We start from the raw sequence: 17049 nt of genomic DNA on the forward strand, positions 1-17049 counted from the left end.
CTGCTCATCCTCCTCTTCCTCTTCTTTCTTTTCGCACGTATTTTTAGTCGTCTTATTTATTGACACACGCGCGAAGCGAAAAACGTTTTGCATTCCATTTAACCAATGAATGAACATATCTGGGCCGCAGCAAAGCAAGATCTGAGCCATCTGCTGTCCAACGCCGAAAAGCAAGCTACGAATTATGACTGCATTACATCTCTCTCTCTCCTCTTAGTCTCTCTCTTTGCAATTAGACGTAGGCCTGTTCGCTAATGCCGAAGCAAGCCAAGCAGTAGTTGCCTGCAGCAAAGATTAAGGTCAAGCATTTTACAATACTTAGTTATAAATGTATCTACTTTGACAGGGTTGGAAATGGGTCAAACTTCTTAGATTTTATCTATATATACCGTAGATACTTTCAAGCAAACAAACGGACAATGTAAGTAACCAAAAGATCAAACGTATATTATATAAATATAAATATATACATATATAAATATAAATATATACATATATAAATATAAATATATACATATACAAATATAAATATATACATATATAAATATAAATATATATAGATATATATATAAAAGGCATCACTTTTGACAGTGCTGGAAAGATTTAATGCCATCTTCATCAAACAACACACATTTAATGCCAGAAACAAAGTTTAGGACCGACATTTGATATATGATAACATTTATAGATATGATTTTCTCTGCACGGTGTTGAAAACTGCAAAATTAAATAAACATATGATATATCGTATCTATGTTTATAGCTCGTAAACAAACATTTGCAAATACTATAAATTAAATTAATAGTTTCTGTCGAAGTTCTCTCTTGATTTGTTCAGAGAGATTCAGTTTTCAATGAATACATTTTGTACGACAGTAGATATATAATAATAAGATAATACATTGAACGCTTGAACAAAAATCTAGGGAAATATATATCGTAAAGTTGTGGAAGTTAAAACAAGTAGCTAGATAATAATAATCTTAGCGCGAACTGGCAAGTATCAGGTGTGACGAATTTGGAAATTTATGTTGAGAGCTATGGGTTGGCGAAGGCGACAACAATAAACTTTGTGGTCTCTATCAGCAGATATCAAAAACGAAATACCTTCCGATAAGCAAGGGGGCCCACAATTCAAATGGCGACTTAAAATTTCTTTCGATTCCTAAACAGCTGATCGCTCGAAAGAGAGAGAGAGAGAGTAGTTGGAAACCATTGATGCCCTCTTAGATTCAGTTCCGGATCACATCAGTATGCCAATTTTTCCAATTTAATTTAGTTTTATATCAAATTTTGACCAGATATTTCATGGGCTGTATATAGATAATACTAATACTATATAATACTCTGAAATAGATTTACCCAAGTCAACCAAGAACACCTCAAATCTATTCAGAGACACGAAAATAATGAAGTACAAATTTTACGTTAATAATTTCAAGCAAACAATTGTTATAACCTTCAATAAATAATCATTTAGCATTTTTGATTTTCAAACTTTATTATGGGTGTTCCCCTTCAATGTTTTATTGTTCCACACCTAACCAAATATGCAAAGACTTGGACCTCTTTTATCGCTAAAACCGCTGAATTGGCGCTTTTCCTACAACAGTTAGAGCAGTTGATAAAAGTAATCGAAAGAAAAGTTAGTAGCGAGCAGCTGTTGTTGTTGTTATTGTGTTATACCGATGTGACTAGCAATTACCACAAATAGCTTATCCACACACATACGCTAACAATAACACCTAGGCATACGCATTCAAAATGCAGCAATTATGTAAGCAGCCGCAGCAGCACCAGCAGCTGACTAACTGACAGAGTGACCGACCGAACAACCAACCAAACAAAGAAATACAACAATAAGTGCTACATTTCACAAGCACATTTCACATCGATTAAGAGAAGTAAAAACAAAAAAAAAAAAAAAAAAACAAAAAACAGCGGAAAAAATAAACTTCGAGGGTTTGCACTACTGGCTCACTGGCGACGTTCATCGAAATGATTAACACGAAAAACACGCGGAGCATAGGACGCCAGCGTCAAGGCGGCGGCGTCAGCGTTGACTGAACTCTCGAATTTTACATTCGCCTTTGACTGCTGCTGCTGCGGCTGCAGCCAGGCAGAGGCAGCTCTGCCCACATACATACGTTGGGTGACCAATTGGCGGTGCTGAAATGGACGCAACTAGTGCTGCTTTTCAACACTGATGATGGTGCCCAATCGATTTGAAGGAAACTATGAAAAAGCCAAACAAAATCCCCACTCACACACACATAGAAAAACGGAAGATCCAAAGCGGACTGCTCCGTTGAATAATCGATAAACGTTTGCGGCGTGCAAATGTGTACAAAGTATCGGAATGTCACGCGCAGGCGAAGGACAACGCAGGCGTAAAAGTGTTGCCAGCCTACACATTCAACAAACAATCACACACACATGCACATACACACACAGGTACGCTGAAGAGAGAACGTGCATGGAAACAGCTGTAGCTAGGAAAAAATTGCAAATGGTTATAAAAAAAATTCAGAACGACGCCGTTGTCAAGCAGAGGGGCCACTCACTCTCACTCTCCCACTCGCACTCGCACTTGATTTAGCTCTTGCTCTCATGCACACGTGCAATGCAAGTTGACAACTCTGGCTTACATTGCCCGCGTGAATGTAAGTGTGTGTCTAGTTGTAAGTGCGACTGTGTGCGTAAGCGTGTATGTGCATCTCGCTAACTGCACTTTGCCACACAATGACTGGGCTGACTGACAGCAACAAATTCGCACCGAATTCGTTTAATTTAATTGAATTCCCTTTGACCGGCCCATTCAAACATTAAATCCAGCGCATCCGCAATATATGGCACAGTGGTAGCAACACTAGAACATTGAATAACCTTGAACTTTAACCAAATATTCTGAATCACAATAGCCACTAATATATAAATCATATACATATGAATAACTGCTTTTACTTGTTAATTCAAACTAATTAACAACAGGAACGAACAAATTACTGAAATGGTACCGATTCCGATTTATCAAAGACCAACTTTTTAGGTTTGGCAATAAACAAGTCGAATAACATAACAAAATTGATTCATGTTATTCCCTTTATTCATATTCTATTTCGTTTCATTTCCATTGCAGCGCATTATAATAAAAAAAGGAATTAGTAATATAAGCGTGTGTGTGTTGCTAATTTTTAGTTGTTTCACAATTCATTCTATCCGAATAACACTTGCCACCGTGCACAGTGGTTAACATTAACGCGCAAATACATAATCAATGTTTAGTCAATTTTGACTTGATAATTCATTTCATCTATGTAAAAAAAATCACTTAACAAACAAAAAAAAATGAATGCTCAATTATAAATTTGTTGTATATAATATATATGTATATTAAATAGCACAAACGCATAATCCCGCACGCTCACGAACACTCTTACACACTCACGCACTCACGCACGCTGATTAAGGCACTTGTTCGTGCTCTATGAGCAAAACAAGGATGAGGCGGCGCAGAGGTAAAGGGGTTGCTTGTGTAACGCAATTTTTTCTTTTGCATTGGTAAGTATGTGTGTGTGAGTTTATGCGAGAATATGTTTGTGTGTTTGTATGTCTGTGCGTACTACTTTGAATGTTTTACTCAGTTCGCTCACTGACCACAAAAACAAAAAATAAGTAGAAAAAAAATTCGCTGCTAGAATTGCTTATTATTTATGTACGATATACATGCATACTTTAGTATGTGCATATGTCTGTACATATATAAAATGTATAACTTTTCTTTCGTTTTGCGGCTGCTATCATTTCTTTCTTTTCTTTTCCACATACATATTTCTTCACTGCTTTCTTTCAGCTACTGCTGTTGCGGCCGCCGCCGCCGCCTCACGCACACGGCTACACGTAGCGACACACACTCTCTAACACATGCATATACACGCAAACATACTTGAACGCACACATACTAGCACACACACATACTTATATAAATATATATGTATATGTACACATATATATAAATATATATAATATATATATATATACAGAGAGCGCGAACCCGCTGCCGTTGCCTTTTTTTCGTTTCGTTTCGTCTTTCGCTATACACCTTGCTTCCGTATATACTTTTATTCGTTGTGTCGTAGTGAAAAAAAAAAGAATCGCTGTTTGTACAACAGAAATTGTACAAGATTTTCATATGTATGTTAGCGGCACTTTAACACCGATTTTCATCTATTTTTCAGTTATTTTTTTAATGAATGGCACTTTTCGTTCGGTTTTGCTTCAATTAATTGAGTTTCTTTTCTTTTTTATTCGCTTTATTCGCTCTACCTATGCGCTGCTGCTTCTTCACGCGCAACACTTCTCGCTGCTATTGCCATTGGGTTTTGCTTTATTTTCGTACATTTCATTTACGTTTGCTTCGTTTTCGTTCTAATTACTTTCGCTGTTCTCACACACACGTTGGTTGGTAGTTTCATGTTATGTTGTAGTTGTACAACATTTGGACCAGAACTTGAGAGTATTGTATATTATGCGTTTGCTTTTTATCGACTACCTTTTTTGCCATTTTAATATGGCGGCCGTGTGTGTATTGTGCACAAAACGTCGCTACTGCTGCTACAACAACCACAGCAAGCCAACACTACTTACACTTTCACTAAACGAAAAATAATATGCGCCGCGCGTTCCACGTTCACGTTCGTTCGTGTATGAGAAGCAACTAAACGACGAATGAAGTGCTAAAGCGGACGAATGATAATGAAAAGAACATTGCACGATAATTATTCGATATTGTAGGCGTACTTTTAGCTTCTTTGCTGCTATTCTTTCTGGCTGCCAGCCCGTATGCTTCTTCTTTCAACTATCGTTTTCCAACACTGGCCATGAAGCAACTGTGCCTTAACGGACGTCGATAGCACTTCTGCTAAGTATGAAGTTACTCTGTTAAACGGCGTCAACAGCACAAAATCTAAGCGCAAATTCAAATTACACAACAGAAATTGTTAAACGCAATTGGAATAGGTTTTTTTTCTTTTCTCCGAACGAGGAGAAAATGTATGTGGATATTACAATTACACAGTGGTTATGATTACAAGTAGTTAAATAAGTATGTTTTGTATATGGAAATATTTGGCCAACTCGAAATATGGGGCCCGTGTTTTATCGTTAGTATCGTATATAAGTATGTATGTATGCATGTATGTTTTTTTTGTATACGTATATATGTAGGTAACAAATACATTGTACAACATATTGCCCTATAATTCATTTAGTATGCATCGTAAAATCTTCGAAAAATTTAACAGCTATTAAATACAAAACAGAAACGCAAAAAGACATAAAAAATGATAATACACATAAAAAACAATAATAATATTACTATAATAATACAGCATTTGGCTAACATGACATCCCACATAAGACCCAAAAACACCAAATCCTAAAATCCAAAATTATCCAACTAATCCACTAGTAGGGTATCTGATTCTGATAGTACTGGATCATGTCGTAGGTACGCGTACGTAAGTTCTGGTATGAATTGCGTATAACAGCCAGCATGTGGGCAGCCGCCTCCTTGTTGTTCTTTGTAGCCACGAAACGCTGCTTCAGCAGATTAATCGTCTGGCCGCGAAAGCAGGGTAGTCCAGTGTCGAGCATTAGCGAGACTAGGGATACGATCGCATCCTGATACGGTCGTACGGCCAAGAAGGCTTGCACGCACAGCTCACAGAACCATTTGAAGACCGGTGCCTCCATTTTGCCGCCCATTATCATGACCATCTCGTCGGTTAGCTTCATATCCGGCTCGAAGCCAATGTTGCCGCCCGGCGACGACTCAAACATAAAGCCAAAATCTAGCGCAGAAATGTAAGAGTTTAAGTTGCGAATATATATATAGACACACACATATATATATATAACTATTTGTGTACCTATGTGAATGATGTGACCATCCTTGTCGATCATGATATTGCCATTGTGACGATCCTTGATCTGCAGCAGATAACCAATTAGCGAATAGGCGGCCATTGATTTAACGAAATTGGCTCGCGCTGCCTGAAAACTCCTTGAGCTCTCGTCGCCATACTGATGCTGGAAGTACTCGGATAGGCCGGAGTCTGTTTGCCTGCCAAGCTGATCGCGCGACTTCGCATTGGGCACACACTCAATGACGCCGCACTGCAACAAGATAAATCATTATTATTACTAGCTCTCCAATGCTTGATCTGTTTTGCCAAAACTTACGCCTGGTTGCTGTGGCCACAACACGATAGGGGAACAGAAACAGATCCAGGCCCACTTGCTGAAAGATATTCTTGAATATGGTGATCACCTGCAGGGCCAGCATGTCCTGGCGCACATCGTCGCCCACTTTGAAAATGGCCGCCTGCCACGACTCCACGCCGAGCGTCATGTGCGCATCCTCCTGTGAGTTCTGTGCATGCATAAGACAGAGAATCGAAAACCGAATGAGTGTGAGCAGTGAAGACTGAATGAAACCGAGCGAGATAGAGAGATGGTGACTCACCGGGTTATTAGATACCTCCATGGCGCGTGTCTCTAGCTCGGTGATGCCACAGCCGATAGACGCGGAAACGTGCCAAATACGGCGCCTTAGCAGCACTCTGCATGGGTGTGCCGCTGCTATACTCAATATCCAGCACCATTGCCTCTGGATTGGATGGCAAATAGCAGCCGGATTGCACCTTGATCCGATTGAGAGCTGCCAAGCATGCGTTCTTGCGTTCACTGCCTTTGGGAAAGGAGCGTATCTCGCCGGAGACGGCCGTGATTTTGCCAAAGAAATCAAATTCACGTTCATAAAAACGTTTCGCGGCACCGGAGAAGGAGCCAATTATGTTCTGCGACAGCAGATCTAATGCCTCATACAAGTTGGGATCGCGATGCAGCTGATCCTCGTCCATGTACATGTTCGTTTGCATATTCCAAATGAGCTGGTGGGCCACAATCTGCGATCGCTTCGATATGTTCTTGATGAACTCAACTACATAGCCCATCGTATCGTGGCGCAGCGCCTGCACCAATTGCGGTATATATGGAAGCACCGATTCGGCTGGATATGAGCTCAACGTCTTGACCGCATATTGAGCAGTTAGCGGATGCGAAGGATACTGCCGTGAGAAGTAGGACAACGCCTGTATGGGCGTCACCGCCGACCAGGACAGTATGTAGACCAGATCGGGACTCTCCTGCAGCAAGTTCTTGGTGGTGCACAAGTACTTCAGGGCCTCGGGTATATGACACACGGCAATCGGGTCTGAGCAGACCAAACGCGACACCTCCTCGTCAATGGTTTCCGCATTCTTGATGCGCTGCGGCAAAAAGACAGCCAGAGCCGGATTATAGCACCACGCCAAGCGCGCATAGTCACGCCACACATTTGGCTTATACGGACGACTGCGCCACTCCGTGATCTGTTCCTCGCCTGCAGAGAGAAGATACAGAAACAGTCGCACATCATTTACGAATATCGTATAAAGCGAGAGGCACATAAAAGATAGAGCGAGGGAGACACAACATGCACAGAATGTAGAGAGCAATATGTGGTTAAGATCATAGAACTTAAAGGTCTCATGGTCTCCCTTACAGATACATAGATAAGCATAGATCAGCATTTACCTGGCACTATCAAATCGGTGAGACTGTTCGGATTGTACCAGGTAATCAGAAACTCCAATTCGACGGCCAGCAGCTCGAGAATTAGATTGCGTTTCTTCATGTAGTCCTTGTCGTATGAGTCCTTTTGATATTGCAGCCGTTTCGAGCGGTTCGAGCGCTTCGACAATGTCGACGTCGAATGCGGTATGGTGTTATACCATCCACCCGTATTCCCTGTGGCGCTCATGGAGCGCGCGTAGTCAGCGCCGCCGCTGATAAGTGATGCGGTCTCCGGATTGTTGCGTACTGCCAGCATCTGCGTTGAGCTGACCGAGGCGCTGGTGATATCATAGTCGCCCACCTCCGAGGTAACCAGGTGCTTCTTCTCGCTGCGCATCGTCTGCCAGAACTTGAGCAATATGAGTATATCCTCCAGCAGCTGCTCTCGGCTCTGGTTCGGGCAGGTGGGCGGGCCACAGAAATAGTCGAGGGCATTGGAGTAGATGCGTTCGCGCAATATGTTGCGCGCCAATGATTTGGGTATCGTGTTGCCCTGGAGCAGGGACAGGCCGCACTGCAGCAGCTTGAAGCGACAGCCAACGGTGGCGACTTGTCGATTCTGTCGGCTGCTCTTCAGGATGGGCAGACAGCGATGCAAGAGCAGGCAGAACATTTCCACCTTGTCGCGATTGCAGTATTTGGCCGTGTCCACCATTTCGGAGAGCAGCTGCAGCCAGATCAGATGCGGCGCTATCAATATAGGCTTGCTGATCAGCTTGCAGCCCTCGTAGGCAGCCAGCGGATGCGTGACTTCCACTTCCCAGGCAAACAGACCCATGCGCTTCTCGAACGTTGTCTGCCACGCGCTCACCATTTCCTGTATGAAGCACAGCTCGAGATCTTGCCGTGCCGTCAGCACCCATTGCCAACACTCGACAGCGGTCTCCATGGCGGACTCTGTGAAGAGCTCTAGCTGCGAGCTGGCCACCGCATGCAACAGCTTGCGGTCGATCTCTGCACAGATGATGAGGTAGGCGGTGGCACGCCACAAGGCGCCGCGGTGCCTTGCGTCGCTCTTCTCGGCACAGGCGCCCCACACGTCGCTGACCAGTCGATCGGCCAGGCCAACCTTGTCCTGCTCACTCAGCACGGACAGCAGGCCGCTTATTTCGCCGGCGTATTTGCTGCGCAAGCAGAGCACGGAGACAAAGCGCGGCGTATCCGAGTTGACGCAACTGGGCCGCTTGCTGAGCGTGCTCAGCGTGTTGCCCGGATGCAGGGTGCTGCTGTTCACCACCGAGTCGAATGCTAGTGCCAGACCACTGTGATGGGCTAGCACGGGCGTGGGTATCTGATTGGGATACTCCTGCAAATGGGAGCGTGTCGAGCGAGGCGCCCATTTCATGGCCTCGTTCACAATGCCCTGACAGCGATCGGCGAAGTCCTTGAGTCGCAGCTCGCGCGCCGGCAGCGAGTCCATCAATTGCAGCGTATACGGAGTCGACACGACACGCAACGTGGGCGTCTCTTCATTGGGATCCAGCGACAGTGAATACGCCAGCAGCTGCAAAATGTCCAGCATGCACCACAACACACGGCGATTCCACAGCAGATGCGGAAAACGATCCACCAGCTGCGACAGATACTGATCCGCCACAAGTTGGATCTGCTTGTGTATATGATTGAAGTAGACCAGCAGCAGCGTGGCCTGCGATTCCAGCACCTTCTCCCTGATCTCGTCGTGGGCATACAGCACATTGCGGAACTTTTCGAACACCTGATCCGCCACACTAGAATGAGAAATAATTACATCTGTTACGAAGCTTGTGAGACAACAATCAAGACTGCTCTACTCGGGAGTGATACGCTAGCATATACCCTGCCCTTCGCTGCCTTTTCAATCATGCGTTTGTATACAAACTTCTATAATGTGTATGTATATATACAAGACTAAGCTAATGTAATAAGATATTGGAAAAATATTCTTAATTTGCTTTGTAGTTAGCGTGACCACTGGACGGACAGACAGACGGCTTAACATATGTGAATCAGCTCAGCCTATCTATAGAATTTTAGTAACACGTCAAGCCTCCTCCCACTTGAACTGCCTTGAAGGGAACAACAAATTTTAATAGACTATGGTAGGTTACGCATCAGTAAGAAATAAGCAATAAGAACTAAACTTATAGAGAATCCATTGGAATTATAAGAGTTGATTGAATGATAGCTTAACATCCCGTTTTACTCGAAGAAGCATAGCTTTTCAAATAGGAAACTGCGACATTGATTGCTGATTGACCCGATCTGATCCCGTCAGACTCAGTATTGTCTTACCACTTGACGCACTGCCAAATGCCCGTTTTGTCCTTTTGGAGTGCCGTGTCACAGAGGTAGCTCAATATGGGCTCCAGGCTGGGCTCGTCTGCGTTCTCAACGCGCAGCATCTCCAGCCAGTAGACACTGAGCAGGTACGTGCATTGGGCAAAGCTAAGCTTGTTAATGGAAGCGGCCACATTGTCGGAGGAGTTCTCGAGCAGCATCAGGATCTGGCTGCGCAGCTCGTTAACCGAGTCGCTTTTGATGGCCAGCGTATAGTTGAGTTCGCGCATATCCGATTTGTGTGCCGTTTGGGAGATGAGCAGCGGCGATTTGGCAGCTATTTGCTGCACGCCCTGATACCAATCGGCTGGCCAGAGGCGAGCATTTGTGAAGCCCATGACCACACAGTAGGCCCAGAAGTCCCGAAAGAGCTTATGCAGGCGCTGGCGCGGATTCTTAATGGGTGGCAGGCGGCGCATGAGCACAGCGATGACTGGTATAAGCATGCCCAAGTTGCCGGCACGTGAGCTAGCCTTTTGGGCACCCGGTGTATTGTCATACGAGCGCTCGCCATCGAGTCCAATTTGTACAAACAGCTCCAACAGTTTGCCCAACAGCTCAAGCATCTCCGAGTCGCCCTGTATGTTGGCCGCAATGTTGCCAAGCGCATTGACTACAGCATCCGACACATGATGGAACTGCTTCCGATGCTCCGGATCTGAGGTGTATGCCAGCGATGCAGACTGCACCGTGACGCGCGAAAACATCTTCATGATCTCATCGAAAATGTGCGTTTCACACTGCGATATGATCATGCAGCCGAGCTGGTCGACAATCAATGCATTCTGCTCCGACGGCACCTTGCAGAAGCGCTGTATGAAGAACTGCAATATATTCTGGGTTGTCTTCGAGGTGTCCTTCAGCGCCACAGCCACATGGCCCAGCATCACAATAATATTCAGGCTGACTAGAGTCGATTCGCTAAGGAGAAAGACCGATCAGCTTAGGTATGCCCTCTTCGTATAGATATATATATATATATTGTGAAGTTACCTCTCGTGCTTCTCTGCCGTGAAGAGACGATTTGATACGTTTGCCACCAGAGCGGGAACACAGAACTGGTCGAGCGTATGGGCTGCACGTAGAGCAATCGATAGATTCTCAATTGCAGCATCACGCAGTGCCTCGAAGGCCGCATAGCCGCTGCGACCGGTGCCGGGCTGTTTCTGATTATCGCCAAAGATGTCGACAATCGAACGCGAATCCGAGTGCTGTACAACTATTTTGAATGGCGTCAGCTCCTTCTCCTTCTTCTGCAGAGCCATCGTCTGCATGGCATGCGCATGCAGTTTGCCCAATATCGGACTGGGATCGACGAGAAAGTCGCGTAAATACGATATAGATGTGCCGGCAATGTTCGGAAATTTCTGTGCCAGCTTGCCCAAGCCCTCCAAGCAGACCATCAGCAGCGGCATATGATCCATAACGATCTTATGGCTGAGCACCAGATTCAGCTTCTGAGACAAGCGTCCGCACAGCTTGTCCGCCTCTGTGGAGTGTTGTTGAAATGCAAACGATTAGAAAACTATATAAAGAGCAAAGAACAACAGAATGTAGGATATATAAACATAAACAGTGACAAGAGCACCTCAACATTTGGGAAAGTAGAGCAGCAACATGCAATGATCAAATGATCTCTCTGGAATCATCTTGCGATCCCTTTCAAATCGTATGATACTCGTGTGCATGCCGCGATAGCCAACGAGCTCGAACACAAAACTCGATAATCAAAATAATAAAATTAACAATTAATTAAAAAAAAACAAATTAATTAGAACTGTGGAGGGAGCGGGTAGGGAGTGGAGTTGGAGGTGAAAGTGGTGTTGGGAATGCGACAGGAACTGCTCCTGACCTTTCTTCAATAAAAAATGCAAGCCATTTTGCAAGGACGGCACGTTATAGTCGACGTCAACTGTAAAAATATTCCGTATCGGAACTCAAAAGAAAGCAACCAAAGAAATCAAATTTATCCTCGGCACACCGAAGCCACATATATACCCTTACAGTGTGATAATATAAATAATACAAATCATAATTCATAATCATAAATCATAATTGAAATAAACAATTTTTCCAGATTTGTCTTCTCCGATGCAGCATAGCTTCGATCACAAACCAATAAATACAGTCAGAGGCATCTAAACTGATCTATATTATATCATATATATATCCATAATAATATCGTATCGCCTTGTTCACATCTTGGGCCAACCCTTTGAATGAGCTCGGCTAACAAAGCAACGTCTACAATAGATTACAGCCTATTTGTCTATTTAAGGGCTTAGATCTTGATATTGCTTCAAACTGAACCTTGTCTGAGACCTAAGTATTGGTACCAGATATATAGAATTATATATATCCATGTTTGTCAGTCTCTTGTCGGGTTTTCTGTCATAGAGAATTGTTGCTCTGCTTTGAGTTCTGTGCAAATTTAGGATGTTCAAGTTGGCTCTAAACGCAAATCGAATGCAGACAAACCGCACACAAATATACTTTTATCACCTGTCCAAGTATTAAATAATAGAAATCGCAGTTGACATGAAGACGCCTGCGTTGAGTTAGTTCACATACCCGTCTCGTCGCGTATGGCCCAGACGAGCAGGTCCACACAGGCTGCATTGGCCATCACATTGATCTTGTACTTGTTGACGACAGCAATGCCGTTCTCTTCGCGACGTTCGCGCTCCTGGTCCTGCTGTTTGTTTTGCAGCTCCGTTTGGCCGTTCAGAAAGAGACGCTTGACAAACTCCTGAACATCCTTGGTGAAGGGTGTAGGCAGATCGATCTGATGCTGCAGCAGCTCCCGCAACAGTGTGACCAACACCAGATTCAGCATCTCCGAGAAGCTCTTGTAGCAATTGCCATTTTTCAAATGCATCGAGAATATATCGCTGCCCAGCTCATCCAAATACTCTAGCGTGTCTTTGGTTAGCAGCTTCTTGGAGACCGCAAAGATGGTCTGCAGATGCTGTATGGGAAATGGCGGCACACGGTACAGCTGCTTCGGACCAGTTTTGCCAGGCGATTCGCACAGGTTGACACGCATGTGCGGAAACTGATTAAAGCTGGAGCCATAGCGTGTAAAGAAGTGGGTGCGCGGATCGTAGGGTACCGAGAAGTAGCTTTGCAGTGATGGCTTTTGCTTGCTGACCGCTGAACGCATACGACTTTCATCAGCCTGGATGCTACTGTGGGCCAGGCTGCCCGACATTGAACGGGGTATGATTGGTCGAAATTGCGTGGTCGCCAGTCGTTCGCTGCTGCTGAATGAGCCACCGGCGCCACAGTGGCCATTGCCGCCGGCGCTGGCGCGCTGTATGGGCAGCTGTTCGGGCGGAAATATGCGACACAACAACGGTGGATTGTTGCTGGCATAGCGACCCATCGATCGAGCCAAACCAAAGAGCAGCGGCACCGTCGCATTGCACAGAACTATAGGCGATGGTGTGGAGTTGCTCGTATCCTTGCTGGGCTTCACAATATTAGCAAGCGTGCCCAGCGTTTCCACCTGGTTGAGAATGATCTCCTCTCGCAAATCCGGACACTTGGCGGCTATGTCCGAGAGCATCGTGTTCAAGCAGAAACTAAATTTCTCTGCTGCGGGTATGCGTACACCTGCATACGTCCAATGGACACCAGTTGATTAGATTTTATTTAGAGAATATTGGTTTATGGTTTGCACTTACGCTCGACTTTGCTATTACGCTCATCGTGTATTCGTGCCTTGGGCAGGCTCTTGGCCAAACGCAGCAGATAGGGCACTATCTGTGACTCATGCTGGCAGCCGCCTTCCAGGAAGTAAATGCCCAATGCGATGACCGCATCTTGCGCTCTGGAGTCCAAGCAAAAGACGCCTGATGCATTCTCCTGCGGACAGTAGCGGAACAATGTCTGCACCTGTGACGACAGTATGCAATATGCAATATTACAGATAAGCAGGGGCAGGCAGTCAATAATAACAGTTAAAAACATCCTCTTCTCCCCCCTCAGAGACCTTTTTCTAAGGCAACGTCATCACTATACGCATGTCTGTTGCGCCCAAGGTCAACTTTAGTTGCGCGAAAATTCGATTTTCAATTTGCGGCCTGTCCCCCACCCTTCGCATTCCATCAAACAAACACTGTCAACATCAACCAACCAAGCATAACACACCCCTGTCTACACCGACCTTGTCCCAAGGGGTGGGCCGTATGCCAGCCAGCACGCGCGCTAAGCAGAGCACAGTCCGCTGATACGTATACTTGTCCGAGGCGGTCATCTTTACGCCTCTGTCAAATGTGGGATGGCCTCCGACTCGGCGACTGCAAAACGTCGACGTGACGGTCTATGGTGACGGCAACCGCGACTTTGAGTCGCCTGGTGGCTCAAATGCACGTAATCGGCAATGGATGCAAGCGCACGCACTGTATCTACACTTTATTTCGTTAATGATGAATTTAATTTGTTTAAATATTTCTCATTAAACGTTCGTCATCGTCAATCGTTCGAAACTTTTATTGTTTTGCTATCGAAAGTATCGAGTACTACATGCAGCTATCGAAAGTATCAACTGCTAGAGTTGTTGCCAATGAGTAGTTTATGTAAAAGCTAAATAGTCGACTTAACAGACAACAGATGAGTTAACAGCGACTTCTGCTCCACCGCTGAGGAAATACTCCACAAAAACAATCAAACACAAAAATCATTCATTTTTATTCGAACGATTTATATGAATAGCAATATTAATAATATAAAGCATAGTAATGAATTATTGCAACTTTGTTGCCTATTCAATTATGCTTATGTATTTTGAAATGGGCTCGATAACATCAATAGCTTAACGAACCATCACAAATGTTCTGCAATGCCTTTATTACAAAATGTGCAATTTAAGATTTTATTTTTATTGCATTAATTTTGGATATTCACAAGCTGTATAAATTTAACTGAAAAGATTTTACGAAGATCTGAATGGAATCTTCAGCTCTTTTTCTAGGGTCTGCTTAGTTAACCGTCGTTTATTTCGATACTTACCGATAACACAGAATCCTGACATCGACGAATGGAAATAGAGAATTAGTTATCATTGTGGCAAATAAAACAACGAATTCAAAGTACATTTAATTTATTTATAACTTCTCACATTTTTCTTTTACTTATTTTTGGGAAAGCTCCACTCTAAGTTTGTTGTGCTCTGCCCATAAGCAGACAGACGAAATAAACATTGATCTTTCTATTAACGGAAGAAAATAATATGCCCATTTAATTTATCGTATAATTGATAATTGAATGGTTTCGCACGCGTCCGAGAATCTTCAACAAACGAAGACAATTATACGGAGCGGCACAAAGTTGGAGCTTCTTTTTAAGAGTATGTTGTGGAGCAGTGGCAGTTCGAATCGAAAAATAATAGATTTAGTGAATTAAAATAAAAACCAATTTGCTAACTTTTACCATCATTTGAAATTTGATCAGCACGGTCCCTAGCTGTCACTTCGATGTACTTTGTGAGCTAAACACTAACAATCTCTACATTGTCAATTGCAATTGACCGACAAAAAAAGTATTAACCGTAATATTAGACTGCGAGCATATTTTGGATGTTCTATGAATGTATGCGCGTGGGTGTGTGGGTGTGTTTTGTGTGTAGATGCAGCTTAACAGGCTGTGCAGTCTTTAGTCGTCGCCCGCTGAACGTTTCACCTTGCGCTGTTTGGGGCTCTGTTGGTTTGCCTTGGGACTGGCCTGTTTACCTGGCTTGGGCGATGTCTTTGGCGTTTTCGACTTGGGTGGCGATTTCTCTGTGTGAGGCATAACCGAATGATAATAAGTGACAAATCGTAAATAATATATAGATAGAGCACTTACGCAGCGCACGGAGTGTTTCCTGCGGCACCCAGTCGTAATCGATGTTGCTGTCGTTGGCAGTGCCGGTCTCAATGACCTTCTTAGCAGCGGCACGCTTGCGCTTGCCAGAGCTGCCCAACAAGTACTGCTGTCCGATAACCAGCAGCAGGACAACGATGCCAGCAAGCAACACATACAGGAAGAAAGTTTCGCCATCCAAGCCCTCATCGACTTCCGAGATTAGCACCGTCTCATTGAAGACAGCCTCGTTGTACTGGATACCGTTGGCATCGCGATAAGCCAAAGCAATGTTTAGACCAAAGGGACGACCAGCAAACTGATCAGATGGCATGAATGTGTAGGAGACTGTTGATTCAAGGCCCGGCTTCACCTCACGGTTGTACGCTACCGCGGAGAAGTTCTGGATGAAGTAGTTGAAGTCCATGGGATAGCGGAAGGATGCCTCCACCGATTCAATGACAAACTCCTCCTGGCCCTTGTTGGTGAAACCAATCAGAAACTCAACGGGCTTGCCACCGGGCAGATCCAGCTGCTGGCCAGCTGTATGCAGGGGCTTTGTAAACAATAGATAGGTGTCTGCATTGGGAGAGGTGCTGCTACTGCCGCTGTCCGAGTCATCATCCGCTTCAGCATCTTCGCCTGTCACAGCGCCCTCCTCGCTATCCACATCAACTAGATCATCTTCAACAGCCTCGGCAGCATAAGCACCAAATTTGTTTGCTGCAACAACAACAATGCAATATACAAGCACACATGAATGAGAGTAAGATCGAGCCAAGCAAATGTTGCCAACTCAACACTTTTCTCTCGCTCGTAACAGCAGTAGCGGTGGCGGCTAACAAAATGCGATGTTCAGTATGAAAGTGGAAGCATGCAACTTTCATATAAGTGCATATAAAGGGCTTTGCTCATTCCTCCATGCAGTCACCTTATCAATTGTCGTGGCCAAATGCCACGTAGTTGCCGCCGCCACCGCCGCCGTTGTTGTTGCGACTGTCGGCAAGTCAACAATTGCAGAGCTTCTATTAAATGCAATACTTACGCGCACTGAACGTGCAAATAATGGTGGGTAATACCAGCAGCAGAAAGAACATAAGGTTCTTCATTTCGATTGGATTTTGTGTCTTTCACTTATGGGTTTCGAGTGTACAAAAAAAATAAAGACAAGCCGTTAAATCGCACCGTGAGCAACTAACAGCCGACGCG

The 17049-nt window shown here is 44.4% G+C and overlaps 2 protein-coding genes across 2 annotated transcripts; both read right to left on the bottom strand.

The window, feature by feature from the left end:
* Positions 1-5466: 5466 nt before the first annotated feature.
* LOC115483038 (phosphatidylinositol 4-kinase alpha-like) lies at positions 5467-14470 on the bottom strand. The gene is given in 14 exon segments (XM_030223844.1): positions 5467-5852; positions 5931-6177; positions 6244-6249; positions 6251-6433; positions 6527-6577; positions 6579-7444; positions 7639-9407; positions 9952-10917; positions 10990-11485; positions 11849-11908; positions 12568-13611; positions 13683-13893; positions 14165-14320; positions 14462-14470. Coding segments are annotated over 14 exon segments (6450 nt in total).
* A 1140-nt stretch (positions 14471-15610) lies between these two features.
* Positions 15611-17002, bottom strand: LOC115483039 (translocon-associated protein subunit alpha-like). Its single transcript, XM_030223845.1, has 3 exons — positions 16886-17002; positions 15844-16563; positions 15611-15776 (listed from the first exon to the last, which is right to left on the bottom strand). The coding sequence occupies exons 1-3, from the start codon at positions 16947-16949 to the stop codon at positions 15652-15654; spliced, it is 909 nt and encodes a 302-aa protein (XP_030079705.1). The 5' UTR covers positions 16950-17002; the 3' UTR covers positions 15611-15651.
* Between the last annotated feature and the right edge of the window lie 47 nt (positions 17003-17049).

The sequence above is a fragment of the Drosophila hydei genome, unplaced genomic scaffold (genome assembly GCF_003285905.1).
Source record: "Drosophila hydei strain 15085-1641.00,03,60 unplaced genomic scaffold, DhydRS2 tig00000313-arrow-arrow-pilon, whole genome shotgun sequence".
NCBI classification, from domain to species: domain Eukaryota; kingdom Metazoa; phylum Arthropoda; class Insecta; order Diptera; family Drosophilidae; genus Drosophila; species Drosophila hydei.

Excerpts from the sequence above, each read along its gene's own strand:
- LOC115483039 (XM_030223845.1), bottom strand. The coding sequence starts at position 16,949 with ATGAAGAACCTTATGTTCTTTCTGCTGCTGGTATTACCCACCATTATT. Across the intron at positions 16,564-16,885 it reads TATTTGCACGTTCAGTGCGC|CAAACAAATTTGGTGCTTAT; the intron begins GTAAGTATTGCA and ends TTGTTGTTGCAG. Across the intron at positions 15,777-15,843 it reads GGAAACACTCCGTGCGCTGC|AGAAATCGCCACCCAAGTCG; the intron begins GTAAGTGCTCTA and ends TGCCTCACACAG.